Source organism: Biomphalaria glabrata, chromosome 3 (assembly GCF_947242115.1).
Source record: "Biomphalaria glabrata chromosome 3, xgBioGlab47.1, whole genome shotgun sequence".
Taxonomy (NCBI): Eukaryota; Metazoa; Mollusca; class Gastropoda; family Planorbidae; genus Biomphalaria; species Biomphalaria glabrata.
In genome coordinates, this window is record NC_074713.1 from 52,438,376 (window position 1) to 52,457,076 (window position 18,701).

The following is an 18,701-nucleotide window of genomic DNA, read 5'->3' on the forward strand; positions in this document are numbered from 1 at the left end:
GGGGGGGGGGAGAGATAGGCTTCAACTGGTTCAGCGCTAACACTTGGCTTGCCTTCGGTTCGATCCACAATGAAGTGATGGACTGAGACAGAGAGATGAAGAAAAAAAAAAGTAAAAAAATGTCATTTTAGTCTTTCTATGGTCACTGTAAGAAGTCAACAAATACTAGACGCTCTAGTGTGTGTGTGTGTGTACGTGGGGGGTGACCGGAACCAGGAGGTGGACACAGGTGGATGAACCAACGGACTGTAACCAACAAAAAAAAATGAATTGTGGGATTCGGAGTAACTAAACAATACAATATTGACATTTCCATTTCTCCTTGGCATTTGGAAAAGAGAAATAATTGACCAGAGAGCTCAACCATCTGTTAATAGTGAAATAAAAAACATGGCGGCTCTGGAAGAGACGAGAGAGACTAATATAAAAAACTAGTTCTATAGTGTTTGTTTTACGTACATGGAAGACAAAGTGTCCAAGAAGCAAAGTGTTCTCGTCAATTCACTCGTACTTAGTTACGTACACACTTGATTTGTATTGTACAACAGTAGGCCCTTACTTCTACTTCTTCTGTTTCACAAACACATTCCAATGCTTGTGCAGAGGAAACTGTTATCTAGATTACTAGCCCGTCTACTACGAGATCAAGACATCAATTCAAAATCTAAATGAATTGATACCCTCTACATGTGGTGTTTCCCAAACTGTGTTCCGCCAGGCCTGAATAGGTGTTCCACGATCTTCTGAAATAATTCATCAGGAGGTCACCAAGTGAATTAATCTCTCTAAAAAAAAAATAAGCAAAGTGTTCCGCTACATTCTCAGAATGTGCGAATTGTTCCACTATGAAAAAAGTTTGAGAAACACTGTGCAACGTGGCTATCTATCAGGAGGAAAGCAAGCTATACATGTAAACAAAGACAGTCAAGTTTGAAAGATTGTATTTTGTTTTAAAATGATTATTGTTCCAATCAAATACCATAACCGTATCAAAGGGTTCATTGCAATTTATAGGACGTCTAATCTGGACATCATCTAGCCTATGGCATCTCTCCATATAGTTTTCTTTCAATAGGGGTGTTATGGGGCCAGTGTCTTGTTCGGACCTATATGGACCTGGCTGCATGACAACGGAGAAACTGAAAGATGGTGAAAGTAAAAAAAAAAAGGAGAAGGAAGGGAATGATGGTTTCCATTAAGTGCGGCCACCAAGCGCTACCATCACTACCATCACGAGTATTCAGACTCGGACTTCCAGGTCACACAGCGCAACGGAAACAAGATTTGAATAGAATAAATTAGGTCAAGCTAGTTTTCCCTCTGGACACAACTACACAGATAAAGCCAAGGACAAGGATATGGGGGGGGGGGGAGATTGGGATGAGACCAATAAATGACCGTGAAATGTGGCCCTGAAAAAAAAACCCACAAGGACGGAAGGGAATGAAGGACAAAGGTCATCCACAAGAATTGGCACCAGTTTTTCTTCTTGTATTTCCTGTGTAGTTTTTGGAAGCTAGAGTGCTTAATGTCGTGAATACCAGTAGGATATTTAACTGGTCAGTGTAATGACCATCAATAGCCAGTACTACCACGTTAGCTATGTGACCCATAACAGTTCTCTGTTGTCTAGCCTAGCCTTTCATTGAATAGCATACATGAATTCTAGTTCTACTAAAGGGGGAGGTTTGTATGATGAGAGCGGAGATATGATACGGGGGTTCGAATCTTGGGAAACTGGGATGAAGGTTTTTTGCCCCCGACCACTCTCTATCCTCGTCCATTTCAATCTGCTACAGAGGACAAAGTGAGCAAACCTGATGTTTTTTACCATCATATTTTCACGTTTATTTATTACAAGATGGTATCATATTTCAAGACAAGCTGCTGGCAAGTTACGTGCTACATTGCGAATGAAGTCGACAAATCAAAAAATGGCTGAGGGAGAAATCAACGGTACCTATCTTTACGTGGAGGTTGAATAAAAGCTCGGGTCCTTATGCTGGCTTCAAGACACCGTCGTAACTTGCCTTTGCCTGACGACTATGTGTTCAGTGAGCTCAAGGAAGTTGGCAGTCTACTGGTTCTATGTCTAGCTGCTGTACGCAGGGCAGAGACACCAGTCTGCTGGGTAAGCGTGATGCCAGTCTACTGGTTGTATGTGTATGTCTAGCTGCTGTACGCAGGGCAGAGACACCAGTCTGCTGGGTAAGCGTGATGCCAGTCTACTGGTTCTATGTCTAGCTGCTGTACGCAGGGCAGAGACACCAGTCTGCTGGGTAAGCGTGATGCCAGTCTACTGGTTGTATGTCTAGCTGCTGTACGCAGGGCAGAGACACCAGTCTGCTGGGTAAGCGTGATGCCAGTCTACTGGTTCTATGTCTAGCTGCTGTACGCAGGGCAGAGACACCAGTCTGCTGGGTAAGCGTGATGCCAGTCTACTGGTTGTATGTCTAGCTGCTGTACGCAGGGCAGAGACACCAGTCTGCTTGGTAAGCGTGATGCCAGATAAATGCGATGCCAATGCTGGGATGAGTAATGGCTGGAACACGAATTGGGTTGCTGTCATGTCTGCAGTGACAGTTGGTGAGTGTCAGACTGTAGTGAAAAAGAATGTCTTCATGTGCTCGTCTCTAAACCGTGGACTTAATACAGTCATCTAGTGTGTGTGTGTGTGTGGGGGGGGGGGTGACATTACAGCCTTAACATTTCATCACCCTACAATAAAAAAAATAGATCCGAGGGTAATATGTGTATGTTCTAATGGGGAGAAATTTTACATTATGAAATAAATACATATAATAAAACCTTTCATCAGTTTCAACGCCTCTTAAAACTTATTTAGTTTTCTGACAAATTCAATCAATCAAAAGTTAAAACGTATGGTACAAGTTTCAGTGTTTCTACTAAAAAAAAAAAATCGCCGACAAAGTAGCATCCCGAGTTAAATTAACATGATGTTATATGAACTGATTATTTAAACATAAAACAGCTATCGCAATCTTATTAACCGACACTTGCTTTTTTTTTTTTTACTTTAATCACTTTCATACACTTTTAAAAATTCTGTTTGCATCCAAAGTCTATCACTGTCCCCATTGTAAATTTATACTTTTGCTGTTGTTGTCAAATCATCAGGTCTCTCTTTCTCTCCGTAATTATTTACCAAACTCTGGTGGAATCAACGCTGGTACCGTCGGTTAGGAGAGAAAGAGGATCCTCAGACACAAACGTCGATTCTAAGTAAAATGGTAGGAGACACACTGACCGTGGCCAACTTTCTGTTAATCATTCAACGTGAAGACATTTGTGCCTGCACTACGAGATCAACGTCTCTGCATGTTCCCATTGCTTACACAGAGGACACGAGCGGGGAGTGGTCTCAAGACAGGGCAACAGTGATCAAACGTCCAAACTTTTGATGGACAAGCTAACCTGGCCAGAACCCCAAAATGGGCCGTCCCGTCTAGAGCGGACGTCAAGGGGAGGAGTGTGGAGAAGATGGACACAGGGCAGTAGTGACCAGATCGCACTAAGCACGGGTCAGTTTTTCGGGGAGGGGGAGAAATCATGTCCAGAAAACAAAAAAAGGGGGAAGGGCGCGAGGTCCAGTGACAGCGACCAGCGGGGGCGCTAAGTGTTACTTGCCGCGTGACAAGATGGTCAATGCATTTCATCTCTGCAGTGCAAAGGGAAAAGTTACTCTCTAGACACCAGACACTCAGCGGTCATTAAACAGTGGCTCTAGCGTCTTAAGATTGGCAAATTTTGCATGGTCATTAAAAACACAAAGAAAGAAATAGCCAATGGCTAGTTGTCAAGTGTTTTTTTTTTGTTAGTCATAACTACTCATAACAGACAAACACTGACATGAGTAATAGATTTAAAGATATGTGTTTTTAGTGTCAAGAACAATCCTGAGAGATAGCGAGAATTACGTGTTGGCGAGTTCATCGATCCTAAAACGAATGGGGCTGCAATCGTACACTATGGACCATGCTGCTGCGTTTTTTTTGTGTTTTTTTTTGTTTTGTTTTTTTGTAAACGCAAAGATAGTATCTTAATTTACTCATGGTAAATGACTATTATTAAAAGAAAAAAAAAATAAGATAAATGAAATGAAAAAGAAAATGCGGCCCAACTTCAATAAATTTGTCATTAAAACATTTTGTTACAAGTCACTGAGGGAATGTTACATGTTACAGAATGTTACTCAATGTACACAGAATGTTACTCAATGTACGGAAACCTGACAATGTTATGAAACAGTCATCAGACATTATATTCATTTTTAAGCTTTTCAATAATATTAAAGGCTTCTATGTATATGTCCCTACTCTCTGCCTACATAGAGATCTAACGAAAGTTATATTAAAAAGAAAATATATAGCTCCTCTCGCTCTCTTTATAAGAGAGAAACAGAGATAAAGTGAGAGAGAGAGACAGATAAAGCGAGAGAGAAACAGAGATAAAGCGAGAGAGACAGATAAAGCGAGAGAGAGGCAGAGAGGCAGGGATCTACACATAGATCAATGAAAATAGCATACATATTGATTAAAACTAAAAACCCACATATTGACCACATAAGAATGTCTTCGTTCTAAAAAGTGTTCCATTTGTCCCAAAATGACACCACTCATAAATTAAACTTCCAACAAAACATAAAACTGTGCTAAGTGATAGGCCCGTGATTTGAGGCTAACATAAAAAGATGGCGGGGACTACGAGGCCGGAGAGTGGGAAGATCTACTTCATTTCACTGATGGCTCACATAATTGCCGGCGTGTATTGTTTTCACTGGACAGTGGCCTTGCTTTCGCACGCACATGTGTTGTGTCCATAACATTTCGGCTAAGAGGCCCGGTGGGGACCGCGGGGAGAGGGAGCACTGTCCGAGTCAACAGCCACGTCTATAATTGGATAGTTCTTCAGTTAAAACCCAATTTCGGCCACGAGAGCCCAATGATGGACTCTGTATCAACTTTTTGACTCCAGCGTCCCTCCATAAACAAAAAAAAAACAAAAAAAAAAAAACAGGACCGGTCATCCTTCCCAATCTGACTCGGATAGCTGTCCAGATATTAATAAACCAGAGTGGACATAAGGTTATTAAATTGCCAGTGTGTGTGTGCGTGAAGGGAGAGGGCTGACCTTTCACCCCCCACCCCACAGCCTCTTTTGGCATCCCCCTCACGCGCGCGAAGAAATACAATGTAGTACTAGGCAACGAAATACTAAAACTAGGGATAGTTGTTAGGAGAGAGAGAACAGCGTGAAAGAGTGAGAGAGACACAGAGAGAATGAGAGAGAGTGAGAATGAGAGGGCATTTCTTACAAGGCATCACCGATGTCAATAAGACTGAATGAGAGCAGTTTTCTTCTAGGTATCTCTACAGATCTAATAATGTGATGCACGTGATAAGACCCGCCCTGTGATAGCATTAATGTGAATGACTTCAATGAAAACAAAAGGGGGGAAAAAAAAAAGCTTATTTGATTTGATTTCATCCATTGTCTAAAACTACTTTCCACAGACAAGTCAGAGTTGTATATATGAGGCAGACTTCATTCACTTTATTGTAATGATCACTTAAGTCAGATAAATATATTTTGGTAATAATACAAAATGACCATTGGTGGTCAGTACGGTCACTGACGAGTGGGGGTAATCTAAGCGTGACGTAGCACCTTTGTCCACAAACATATTACGGTGGGTCACGATAACATGATTTATATTTGTTTTCTAATAATAGAATCAATTCTATGTGTGTATGTGTTTTGCTTGTTGGTATGAGAACACTAAGAGGTAGGAGGGTATACACAAATACAATCCAGACACACACACACTCACACACAATCAAACATTAAAGGAAAATGACAAGATAATCCCTCGCTACAAGTGAAATAAAACTGTACAATTTTTCACTCCCTTTGTTAGTTGTTTTTTTTTTTTTTCCCCCCATCTAGTTTCTTGAACCCCTTTTTAAAAACTCTGACTTGATGCCGCCATTTCAAACACACACATCACAGCGACCCAGATCTCGTGCACGCGGTTCTATTGTTAAAGACCATGTCATCCTCCCCCCCCCCCCCCCACCCGCATGTGGTAAGTTTATGTTAATTTGAATACCAATACAGTAAGGCGGGGACCAGGAACTGTCGCCCACCCTTCAGTCTCTGATCGGGGAACGTCACCGGGTGACTTCTTACTTGGGAGTTCTACCGTAGTCCTTCTCTCCCCCCCCCCCCCCTCAATCGACCATGCCTTTGTTCAGTCTTTCTCAGTAGACAACACTAGACATAACAATAGAAAAGTCGGTCCAGTGAGGAGGCATACTGCAAACAAACACAATACAATCACACGAGAGATACACATGAAGGGAGAACAAAATAAGGAGGAGGGGGGGGGGGGCGCCAGTTCCCTCTTATATTATCCTCTTTGCAGATGGTTTCTCCCCCTCCCCCCCACCCCCAAACACACTTAAACATTATTTTGTTTTTGCTGTACAAGTTCTAGATTTGAGTAAATCCAACTGATTTGTCCCGAGTTGTCACGCATATTCAATTCTAAACAAAACAGTCCACTATTTCTTTCATCGCGTTGTAGGCATGTGGCTAGAGAGGGACTTTTTCGCCGTTTTAGACTTGCACTCGTTTGACCAACACTCTGCAGACAGATTGAGCAAGAAAACACCAGGCGTCTGAGAATACGTGGCTCTGGGGTTTTTTTTTTTGTTTAACGCAATGCTAGGTTGACAAGAAGTCATCATTCCGTAACTTCCGGTAGTTGTTTGTTTGGGGGTGAGAACTGTTACGGTGTCTGTCGGGATGTCTGCTGTCAAGGAATCTTTCAAAGTCAAAACGCTATCAATGCCATAATGTTGTAAAACTCGTATTGACCTAAGCCCACTCAAACATCGCATTGTAACAGGCCTCTCTTTCGCAATTACCTAAGCTCATTGTAGATTTGATAATCCTCCATAACTACGCAAATGTTGGCACGGCACAACCGACGCCCAAGTTTAGAATTACCTGTCGATTCCAGCTTTATCAATTCTCTAGAAAATTTTAGCTCTAATTCTGGACCCTTATCACACCCAATACCATCATCATCATCATCTGTCTTGCCTCGGACTTAATGACATTTCAAGGAGTCAACGCGCCTGACACTCCTCCCTACATAACAAATGCATAACAGCTTATAGCAGTGCACGCAGTACATGTCAAGACCAAAATTGTTCATCTATTGGTCAACAAAATGTTGACATGGACCAAAAGCACATTCACTGCACTCCCTGGGAAGAAACTCTCTTCGCGTAAGCTCAATGAAGGCAGCCAAAGGGAAGTAACCGAGCGAGGGGAAACAATTGACAAGAATGAAAACACACATCCTTGGACACGTGACCAACGGACAGTAGACATTGTCAACTTGCCAATGTTGCGACATGCGCATGCGCACATATTGTCCTGTAGCAACGTCATTATTCACTGACATGTACGCATGAAGATCAGAAAGACAATTCAAAGACGTCAGTATGCAAATTGGATCACGTGTCCGTAGCCATCAGTTTTTCTATCATCAGTTGTAGCCATGGAGCTAGTACAAAACTCAATGAGTACTTTTCAACAAATCAATGTCATTTTGAACTTTTACATGCCAGTATCAAATAATGATGGTACCATCAAGGTACATGCCAGTGTCAAACAATGATGGTACCATCAAGGTACATGCCAGTGTCAAATAATGATGGTACCATCAAGGTACATGCCAGTGTCAAATAATGATGGTACCATCAAGGTACATGCCAGTGTCAAATAATGATGGTACCATCAAGGTACATGCCAGTATCAAATAATAATGGTACCATGAATGTACATGCCAGTATCGAATAATGATGGTACCATGAATGTATATGTCAGTATCACCTCCATAAACCCACCAACGTAGCGACCTATTAGTATGGTATAGATCAGTGGTTCCCAAACTTTTTTGTCTCGTAGACCCCTTGCCATGTTTTTAAGTTTTCGGTAGACCCCCCAGCATTTTTTTTTTGAAAATTCATGAACTTCAGATGTGCTTTTCTCAATGATTACTATGCGATATATATTTATTGATGACATTCAAAGCAAAAATAAAGCAAAATAAAATTTAATATGCATTACAAGAAGTAACTAAACAACAACAACAACAAAAAAAAAGCCTATTGGTGGGCAGCTTTGATAATAAAATGTCACTCTTGGGCTTCAATTTAGTTCGGGATAACATTCTATCTTCTCGATTAGATTATGTCTGACTGATTTAAATTTGGAAAGTAAGAAAATTTATCCTTGTCATTGTATACTTCATTAATTTAATCCTCACATGAAACACCGAGATTATGCCTTCGTGTTGATCAAATTTAGGTTATCACATTGTAGCTGCATAACCTCATTAAATTAATGAAACAAGTCGATTAAATAGACTTAGTCCAATTCCCGTTTAATTTCTGTGTTTTAAAATAGGATCTTAGCTACCAACAACTCAGAAAAAATAGGGTTAGGGTGTCAAAGATAAGCCTTTCAACAACTATCATACTTCAGTTTGAAGGAGCAATTGATCAAAATTTCAGGCAAAAAGCAATTCTTTATGAATTACTTGATTCATAACAAAAATATAATAATACCACTACATTATCAGGCAAGGTTAATTAGTCCAGCTTTTTAAAAAAGTAAATCGTAATAACACGATAACCATTCATTGTCCAAAACTCATTTCAACATTACGCCATTGAACTGTATTGTTGCTTAGAGGAATTTTTAATGATATCAGATATAGGATTGTGTAAAACAGATTGTAAAACCTCTTCAATGGTTGGCAAAGTCAATATTTTGCTTATAGTGTGCAGTTTTTTAGAGTTTGATATAAGCCTAAGTAAATATATTGTAAGACGCTCACAAACCTATTCTGTACTATGATGTTTAATCAACTTTTTTCTACTGTGGCTTAATTCTGAATTTAAAAGTTTTCAAAAATATTTCAAATCTGAATCTATTTTATTTCATGTTGACTTTTCTCGATGTTCCAGCTTCGATGGTTTCATAGCGACATAGCTTCAAACTTTGTTACATAAAAATACAGAACAAATGCAATAGTTGTTCAACAAAGAAAGAATGAAGCCAAAGTTTTAATAACCAACAATTTACGGTCAACATTTCATTTTATAGACTAGGCCATGTAAATTATTACTTTCATGTAGACACAATTATGGTATTTAAAATAATACGTTTAAATCTTTAAATAAAAAAAAATCATTCCGCTAACATGGTTGAAATTCAAAGGATTAACTAAGGTAGGCCTACAAATCATGTGTGAACGAGTCAGTTTCATGAATGGTCATGATTCAATGAGATCCGCCTTCGTAGACCCCCATTAACAGGCCATAGACCCCCAATTTATTTTTTCACTTCCGTAGACCCCTTGGAAGTCCTCGTAGACCCCTGGGGGTCTATATAGACCACTTTGGGAATCACTGGTATAGATAAACTTACCAAATACTATATGACTCATTTTGTACAAATAGCTTTCACTTACCAAATACTATTAGACTCTCATTTTGTGCAAATAGCTTTCATTAAGATAACTCGTCCATTCCCTCAAGGTAAACAACTCCTCAAATATTTCCTTTCTCCTGGGGTATAGAGGAATCTCGTGAGTTTTAAGTTCAAACACATTACTTCTAGCACATCTGTAAAATCTCAGCTTTTCATTTCACATTACAACCCTTCCTAACATTATGGGCTAGAACTGGACAAAGGTCAGTGGGACGTGTGTGTGTGTGTGTGTGTGTGTGTGAGTGATAGGGAAAGACAGCTGGAGTTTTAGATGACCACGCTTCTCCCCACCCCCCAAGGACTGGTCCCATTTCCTGCTGGCAAATATCTTCTGACATGCAAAGTCCACATTAACTTTGTTAGTGTGTCACATTTATACAAGACCCTTACATCAGACATGTCGGCTGGTCAGCGATGGTCACTGAAAGTAGAGCAGCCAGCCTTGTAGCTTGGAGATGAGAACTCTGGGATATGGAAATACATTGCTTTTGCGAATAAGCAAAGCTTATATAAATGACGTGTCCCTGGACACACATCGAATATAGCAACTCTAAGTAGGACACAGCGGTAATAAATTCTCGAGTCACTACAATCAAGAAACGACGAGCCAGCAGTAAGAGACGTTTAGTATGGACAACCCCTGAAGTCACCAAAACAAACAAACAACTAGATGTCAATTGTGCTATACTTGGTGTACTTTCCACCCCAGAACAATGATTTTACTCGGAGACATGAACCATTTGGTAAGTAGCTCATCTTGGTCCATGTCGAGGACATTGTTCAATCTTTCAACCTTCTACACAGTAACTTCAGGTCACAGAATAACGTGGACATCCGAGAAGGAAAATTACAGAACGTGCATTAAAAAACAACGTGGACTGGGTGGTCAATACAATGGGTCATTCAATACAATGGGTCATTCAGATTGTGAAAGAAAACTAGGGGGAGTGGGGGGGGGGGGTTGTAATGCTATCATGTGTTAAAAAAAAAAAAAAAAAAAAGGAGCGTGAGTTTAAAAAAAAAGGGGAACGAAAGGGACAGAGAGGGAAATCAATGATGGCTTCTTCGCGGGCCTGGCGAGTTAGTGGTACCGCTGGACAGTTGTCCGTGCGGATCCGTTCTGTGATGAGAGTCCAAGAGATAACCGCACGTAATGGACAAAGCCATGGGGGTCATTTTTTAACCTTAAGCCTCGGCTGTCAAGGTCGTGCCCGCCCCGAGATCTCAAACACGCCACGGCGAGGGCTGGAGGGGGGGAGGGGAGGGGGGCTGCGAGGCGACGCTCAGGCTTTTGATGGTACTAATACACTGGAGCCCCAGCACGTGTCACTGACTCTTTGTGGTACGGAATAGTCAATAGGACTAATACATGGAGGGTGGCGGGGGGGGGGGGAAGTGGGGCTCCGAGACTTATTAGCTGTATAACCAAACGTCATCCTCAGAGCGACCTACAAAATATAAGAAAGAAGACATGAACAGGAAAAAGAGAGAGAGAAAAAGAAAGAGAGAGAACGAGACAGAGAGAGGTGGGTTAAAACAATTATTAGATACGGGGGGGGGTATAAATCAATTATGCTAAAAGAGTTAAAGAAGAAATTAGGTATCAATGTTCAAAAAGTCACTGCATCAAATTTCTGCTAATAATCAAAGAAAATAAAAATCTCACGCTAAGTAGAGTTAGTGGCTCCTCGGGGAATGCAATACCAAGAGTGGAAAACAAAGAGAGATTCTTAAACTGCAAGACCAAACTTTTGGCTAACAGAAGGAGTGCCATAGTACTGTGACGTCCAGGACCCACTACCCTTCAAAGTACCGTGAACGTGGTCAGAAAAACAAAACAAAAGCTGCTCCAACAACAAGAAGGAGTCAACCAGTCCGTCTCTTGAGACATACATACGGATGAATTATAACAGGGAGAGTGGAGACCCTTGGTTGTGCCTATTCTAACAGCACTCCAAGGAGCGTATCAATGATCTGTGCTATGATAAATTCAATCATTATCAGCTCCTTGTGAACGGGAGCTCGAGAGGCCATGGACCCTGCGGCTAAACATTTACTTCTAGAGAAACACAAAGTTAACAAGCACATTAGATTATATTGATTACACCACTTGGACACCCACCACTGCTTGACCGGTCCAATCAACTGGTCTACAGTTACATCATCAAGTCTTTCCCCGGCTTGCGGCTGGGACAGCCTGCATCCCTAACACTAATCTTAAGTAACCTACAAAACATCTCTTAGTATAGTCACATGAACCAAATAATGTACTCAATTGGTTGACCCTAACACATTTCAATACATAGGTTCAAGACACATCAAACTTACAAATACAGCCACAGAGAAAGAAACCTTAATGTCATTTAAGAAAAAAATCGTAGCCAAATAGAGTTTCCCTATAGTTATAATTAATCTAAAAAAAAAATGAAATAATTTAACACAAGCATAGTAAATAAAATATAAAAAAAACAACAAAAAAACAACAACTAGAAATGTAAATAAGCCAGACTGATCTATTTCACAATAAAAAAGAATGAAAGGGTGAAGAGTCAGTATCTAGTTGTGCAAATTCCACCAGGCCTTCATGTATCCAAGACAATAAGCAAAAAATTCATGTAGTAGTGAATTGTTGAAGAATATCAATACATGTATGCTATGAGTTGACTAGATATCAATACATGTATGCTATAAGTTGACTAGATATCAATACATGTATGCTATAAGTTGACTAGATATCAATGCATGTATGCTATAAGTTGACTAGATCTTAATACATGTATGCTATAAGTTGACTAGATATCAATACATGTATGCTATAAGTTGACTAGATATCAATGCATGTATGCTATAAGTTGACTAGATCTTAATACATGTATGCTATAAGTTGACTAGATATCAATACATGTATGCTATGAGTTGACTAGATATTAATACATGTATGCTATAAGTTAACTAGATATCAATCAGTTCATAGTTAATAAACAAAGCTGACTTAACAATGAAAAGTGTAGGAATTTTTTTTTTATTTCCTAATAGCAACGATACAATTTAAAATGATACTACCCACTCATTCGTATAAGTTCTTATTATATTAATTATAATTAAAGCAGCATAAAAATATTTTGTTGAAGATTTGTTTTGTATAAATAAAATCAATGGAACTTTCTAAAAGAAAAGTAATACAAGTGATAAGGTTCAAATGGTAAGAGAATGGTATCAATGGAGAGACAATGGCAGAGAAAAAAAAAACTGTTAAAAGGCAGAATAATCGAAGAGCAAAGGCCAGAACACTAATCAAGTATTCCCTTGGCATGAATGACCAGAGGGCTTGAGATGGTCAATAGAGGGATATCCCACCCCACCCCCTTAAAAAAGAGCAAAAGAGATGGTCACTTCTTTTCAAGTGTCAAAAAAAAAAAAGGAGACACAAGGGACTGGGTGTTGCTGGGTGTGTGGCTCAGCTTCTGGTCACGGAAGAAATCTGTACCGAAAGGAGTATCAGACATTTTGAGCTGACCTGTCCATTGCATAATAATTCATCTACCTTGAGAATATTAAATCCATAACTTGAAAATGTGTTTTTAAGAGAAGAGTGATAGTTTAAGCCCAAAGTGTATCATTGGAAATGAGCATTACATTTTAAGAGACTATCATAGATTAAAAACAAATGGATAAATACAATTATGTAAGAGTAAGAATCATAAATGTGCTTCACCCCTATAGCTACTAACCTCCGCCATTTTGGTATTTCCTTTGACCGGATTCAAGACCATAATTATGTCAATGGTTCTTTAGCTTACCAAGCACAATAAACTAAATCTAGCCATACTTTAAAAACAATGATAGCAATACTTTTTGTAAAAAGAATTTGGTTAGGGAAAAACAACGGAATTTGTACCATCCTTTACAAGTGTAAAGATATAAGACAGCCAATAGTTGCTGAGTGATAATTATTTTGGCACCAGATTAATCATTTGTATTCACTCACAAGAAATATGAGATTCTACACTTTTAAGTGGGTCAAAAAGTAAAATAAAAGTGTTTAACTTAGGCACCAGATTTAAAAAAAAATGATTTTAATGATGTCAGTAACCTACAAAAGGTTTTCCATTAACATCTAACTTTTAAATATAAGCAATCAATAAACAATACCAAAACAAAGGAAGCTCAACTGATACAATCCTACAAGTATATCTCTCCCCCCCCCCTTTTTTTTTTGTTTAAAAAAAATGTTAAGTTATTAAACAAAAATGAGTGTCATATAAAACTAAAAACTAAACAGACTTTGAAACATCAAAGTAAAATATATTTCCCAAAGTAAACATTTGTGAAGTAAACAGCTTGTGTGTAGTCAGTATTCCAATCAACTGGTTCTCACACACACATACACACACACAGTTTAACATTTGTATGTCTTATGACAGAATGACATTCAAACTTGCTCCATAATGTCAGCTTCTGGAATAGTGTGTGTGTGTGTTTGGGGGGGGGTAGGGTGGTAAAACAAACACTGAAATGTTCAAGAATTTGTTTCTTTCAAGTGATACATTTTCTTTAACAATTTTTAAATTGAATGTTGGACAGTTTATGTCATTGTTTCTCCTACTCAATTATTGAAGGGTAATTTAAAGTTTAACATATTTATATTTATTTATATATATGTGTGTGTAGTAAATTTTTTTGTCATTTTTTGTTACCTTCTTTAAAAAACTAGATCTAATTTTCATTAATGATTTAATAACTATTAACAGCCTGTAGCTATATTTTACCATTTTAAGGTATACAAATCTTTATTTATTTAATGAAAATTTAAATTATTTTCTTAGCTGTTAAATTAGAAAAAGAAAAATGAACAGTAGAAAAGAAAAAAAGGTCAAAGTGGGCCTTTAGTCTATAATAGGCCATATAATGTAGACTGCTATGAAAATATTTCTATAAGAATAGTTCAAGCATGGTTGGTTTGAGAATGAATGTAATTGGTCTGGAAAGTTTTCTAGACTACTGAGAATTTGATTTTATATTTTATAAATTACAATGTTTTTTTTAAATTATTATTTATTGTTTATAAGACTATGCCTATATAGATCTAAATCTACATATAAACATCACCTGCCTTATTCTAAAGATGATAAATGTGAATACTAATAAATAATCTATGGATCTAAATGTTTATCTTGATATAACCATTTAGAACTGGTTCTAGATTTAGATGTAAACTAACAGTCTACAGACATTAAACCTAGTACATCTCTAGATATTCATATTGTAATTATTATAGTGATGAAAGGTCTCCTTTTTATAAAGAACAAATAAGTTTGGAATAAATGTAGTCTAGGTTGTTTTTTTTTTCTAGACTTTTATGCTTTAAAAATGTTATGTTTTATTATTGTTAGATATAGATCTTATCTAAATGTAGGCCTTTTTGTATAACCCTAATCTACTGTCACTTTTTGTGTGTCTTGGGTTATAGGTAAATGAAAACAATACAAAAGTATTGGCCTGACGAACAAATAGTTGCCACATCTGTGAGAAACTGCTACTGACGTATACTGCGCCCAACCAAAGAAGGAAGCGGGCTTGTCCCTCCCCTCCACCCCAATATATCCCCCCCCCCCCCGGTTAGCGTGATGATGAAGTTACGATCGCTACGCTCGTAATGTAGGCTTTATGGTTGCATGGCCAAACCTTCTGCCAAAACTTTCTTTTATGTGTTTTTATTTTAATTTAGATGTTAAACGGTGGAATTAATTTAGATTTAGAGATAATAAACAAAAGCCTGTGTGTTGTCTACAAAATGTAGTATTGTTTACGTATTCTCTACGCTCTATGTCTATAGATCTAGACTTCTAGATACTAGATCTATATAGAATCTAAATCTAGACAAGATCAAGAATCTAGATCTAGGTCTATATAGTCTAGAAATCTAGATCTAGTCTTAAATTAGAGTCTATATACACTCTATTATAGCTTTATTTAAAAGGGTTTAGATAAAGATTCTAGAAGTCTAGATCTATATTTAGATGATATAGAGTGTAGATCTAGATCGAGATGTAGAATAAATAATAGAATAGGTCTAACTAAGACTCCAGCTCTCTAGATGAGACTACTGACTTTAACTTTCGATAGAGATCGATACTATAGATCTAGATCTAGAGAGTCGAGCCTATATCAGATCTAGATCTAGAATTATTATATCAGTAGATGTCTAGATCTAAATTGACTAAATGGTAGGCTAGATCTATCTATCATCTAGTTGATCTAGACTCTTACTCAACTAGATCTAGATCTATATAGTCTATAGTATATGTCTATATAGAGTCTAGATCTGGACTAGATCTAGATCTGTATATAATATTTTATACAGAGTCTAGATCTAATTCTAAGTATAATTTTAAATTAACTTAAAAAAGTAAACAAATAATCTACTGATATAGAGAGTCTAGATCTATATATATCTATATATATAAGATAAGATCTACAACAATAGTCTGAATAGATTTTTTTTTTATAGATCTAGAGTAGATGGTCGAAAAAAGGTGATTGACACACCGGACATGGTTCGTTTTGCATAGATAGAGTCTATCAACAAAAACTTAATAAAATAATTTTAAAAGATGGAAAAGAAAAGAAAGAAGATCTAGACTAGGGTCTAGATAAATTATACTAAAAAATAGTCTACTAGTCTTGACTTCTACTCACATGAATCCAGCGTTTTTCGCTGTTGAGGTCTGCCTTGTTTACGGCGTGACATTTCTCATACTTCATCAAAACATTGGTCGCCGTTTGGCCTTCATAGGGACAAAGAATAAAAATAACAACAAATATGGCGGCAGTCCATTCGGTAGTCCACAGTATTGAATGTTTTACGAAAGTAAACGTTAAATTCCTTCGAAATATAATAATTCCACTTGTAGTATCGTCCTCACAAGACCCTCTTTAGCCGCGGGTCATTTCGGGTCATCTCACGCTGCCCAAGCGGTTAAGGTGACCAGTACACGCGTTAGCCAGATAATAGGCCGTGGGGAAACGATTGGGCTGATTGGATCAATAGGATAAATGGGGGTGTTAAATCAACTGACCTCTTTCCCGTCACAATAAAACGCAGTGCCCTCTGTAAACACAATCAAAACACAACACACGATACCGTTCTCCTCGCTACACTAAGAGATACTGTTCTTAGCGGCTCGATTTCGACCACTGGTAGCGTGCGGTCTTGTGTGCTCTCGGTCCGGGTCGGGGAGCGTTGGTCTGTGTGGCCGGCGGGTTGCCAAGCGTGGCTAACTGCCTCACACAGATCAGGTGTTTTTTTTTTCCAGTTACGCGAAAAGCTGTTAAAAAAACAACGTTATGGCCTAACGTGTTGTAAGATTGCCTGCCGGTGTGTTGTTAGTCGCCACGCCTCTCCTAGGCTGGCGGTCAATCAAGTCAGTGGCCCGCACTTTGTGCTGCAATCTAATGACCTCGCCGGCCGGAGCAACCTACTTTTACGGAGGGGTGTATAGGCCCGTTACTTTTATGGTCGTTTTTCTTCTTTTCTTATTGCGTGAGAGCTATGCTGTAATAGATAACTGCACGTGTTTTTCAGGTGATGAGCTGCGACCAGAGGCTCTCAGGGGCAACAGTTCCAGAATAAACACACCGAAGTGTGAATTTAAAAAAAAAACAGTTACTAATCCCAACTTTTAGATAATGGGTAGAGCTCTTTGTTTTATAAAGTTTATAAGTCTAAAACTTTTAAAAAAGTTTTTTAAAACTTTTTAACACGGTCCGAAACAAACAATAGTATTTAAACGGACTACTTTATGGAATTATAGATTTAGCTTGATAATATTTTAGATCTAGATCTTATTTAATAACTTGACAAGCTTAGCCACGAATAATTAAACACTACTAAATCACAAAACATCACTTTGTAATAACAAACAATCTCAAGTAGACCTAGTAGTAGGTCACCGTTTGGTCAGTAAAACAGATCTAAAAAAAAAACAATAATATATATGCAAGTAAATCCAGAGTGTCCTTTGGTGTCATTCGTAGAATGACAAAACAATGATATAAATTTTTAAGCCCGAGTGACAACCTGGCCAAGTAGCGCTTCTGACCATCTAATTCTTTATTGTGATTGACGTTTTTGATTGCCATGTCAATTGATGGTGCGTCTAGTGGAGGGGGGGGGGATGGAGGTGGTAGGTCGTCCTTGTTTTTTTTATTTTTTTGCTTATTTTTATTTAGTTTTCATAAAGTTTGTGTCGACTCGGACCGTTGACCTAGCGAGATCAGCCTATCAATCAATGAAGCGAGCTAACTAGGGCAGTGGTGGCGGGTCAGCTGGGGTAAGCAACGCGACGCGCTAATGGCTGAAACGAACCAGCAAGGGGGTGGAGTTTGCGCGAGCCGCATTGGCCAGCGTGGTTTTGGCTGGGAGATCGCCGCGAGGCCTCGTATGGGGATGAACACGGGTGTTGTTAGACAGCAGGTGGGGGCGGCGGGGAGAAAGGGAGGTGAGAGGGTGGGGGTGGGGGGAATGAGAAGTTAAGTTCTAAGGAAAAGAAAGGTTGTATTTTTTTTTTTTAAGGGGAGAGAAAAAAATCTCAGCGACAATGGCGCGTAAGGTAATTCGACAAATGCATAAGTAACTAAATCTCCGCTGTGTGTAAAGGGAAATAACCTTTTTTTTAAAACCAAACTTTTAACATAAATCGTTTTACAGTATGAACGATGTAGTAGAGTATATATTAAATATAAATTATTATATTGTAAATCGACCCTTTTTATTTGTTATATATATATATATATATATATATATATATATATATATATATATATATATATATATATATATATATATATATATATTAAAGAGAGAGAGAGATTTTGTTTTATCACTTGGCAGATCGAACTCTTGGTCTGGGTCTATAATATGCGAAATACTTCGAAGATTCTCTCTTGCGGAACGAGGACACTTCATCGATTTCTCAGTGCTTCATCGGAAGAACGGTTGAAGATGGCTCTCTAGTCTCTAGGGCTAATTTGGAAAGTGAAATGTCACGCATATTATCAAACCAAAATAAATATACCCAGTTCCGTTTTTGTTTTTTACTTTAGGCTTT

At 38.4% G+C, this 18,701-nt stretch overlaps 1 protein-coding gene across 2 annotated transcripts in view; it reads right to left on the reverse strand.

The window, feature by feature from the left end:
* Nucleotides 1-17,763, reverse strand: part of LOC106080292 (B-cell lymphoma/leukemia 11A-like) — a 96,592-nt gene extending 78,829 nt beyond the window's left edge. The window contains exon 1 of one of the 2 annotated variants that reach the window (XM_056022596.1): nt 16,291-17,763. In XM_056022596.1, the coding sequence (XP_055878571.1) occupies nt 16,291-16,342 (52 nt within the window). In that variant the 5' untranslated portion in view covers nt 16,343-17,763. The remainder of the gene's footprint in view (nt 1-16,290) is intronic. The other variant, XM_013241632.2, reaches the window with a different exon arrangement.
* Between the last annotated feature and the right edge of the window lie 938 nt (nt 17,764-18,701).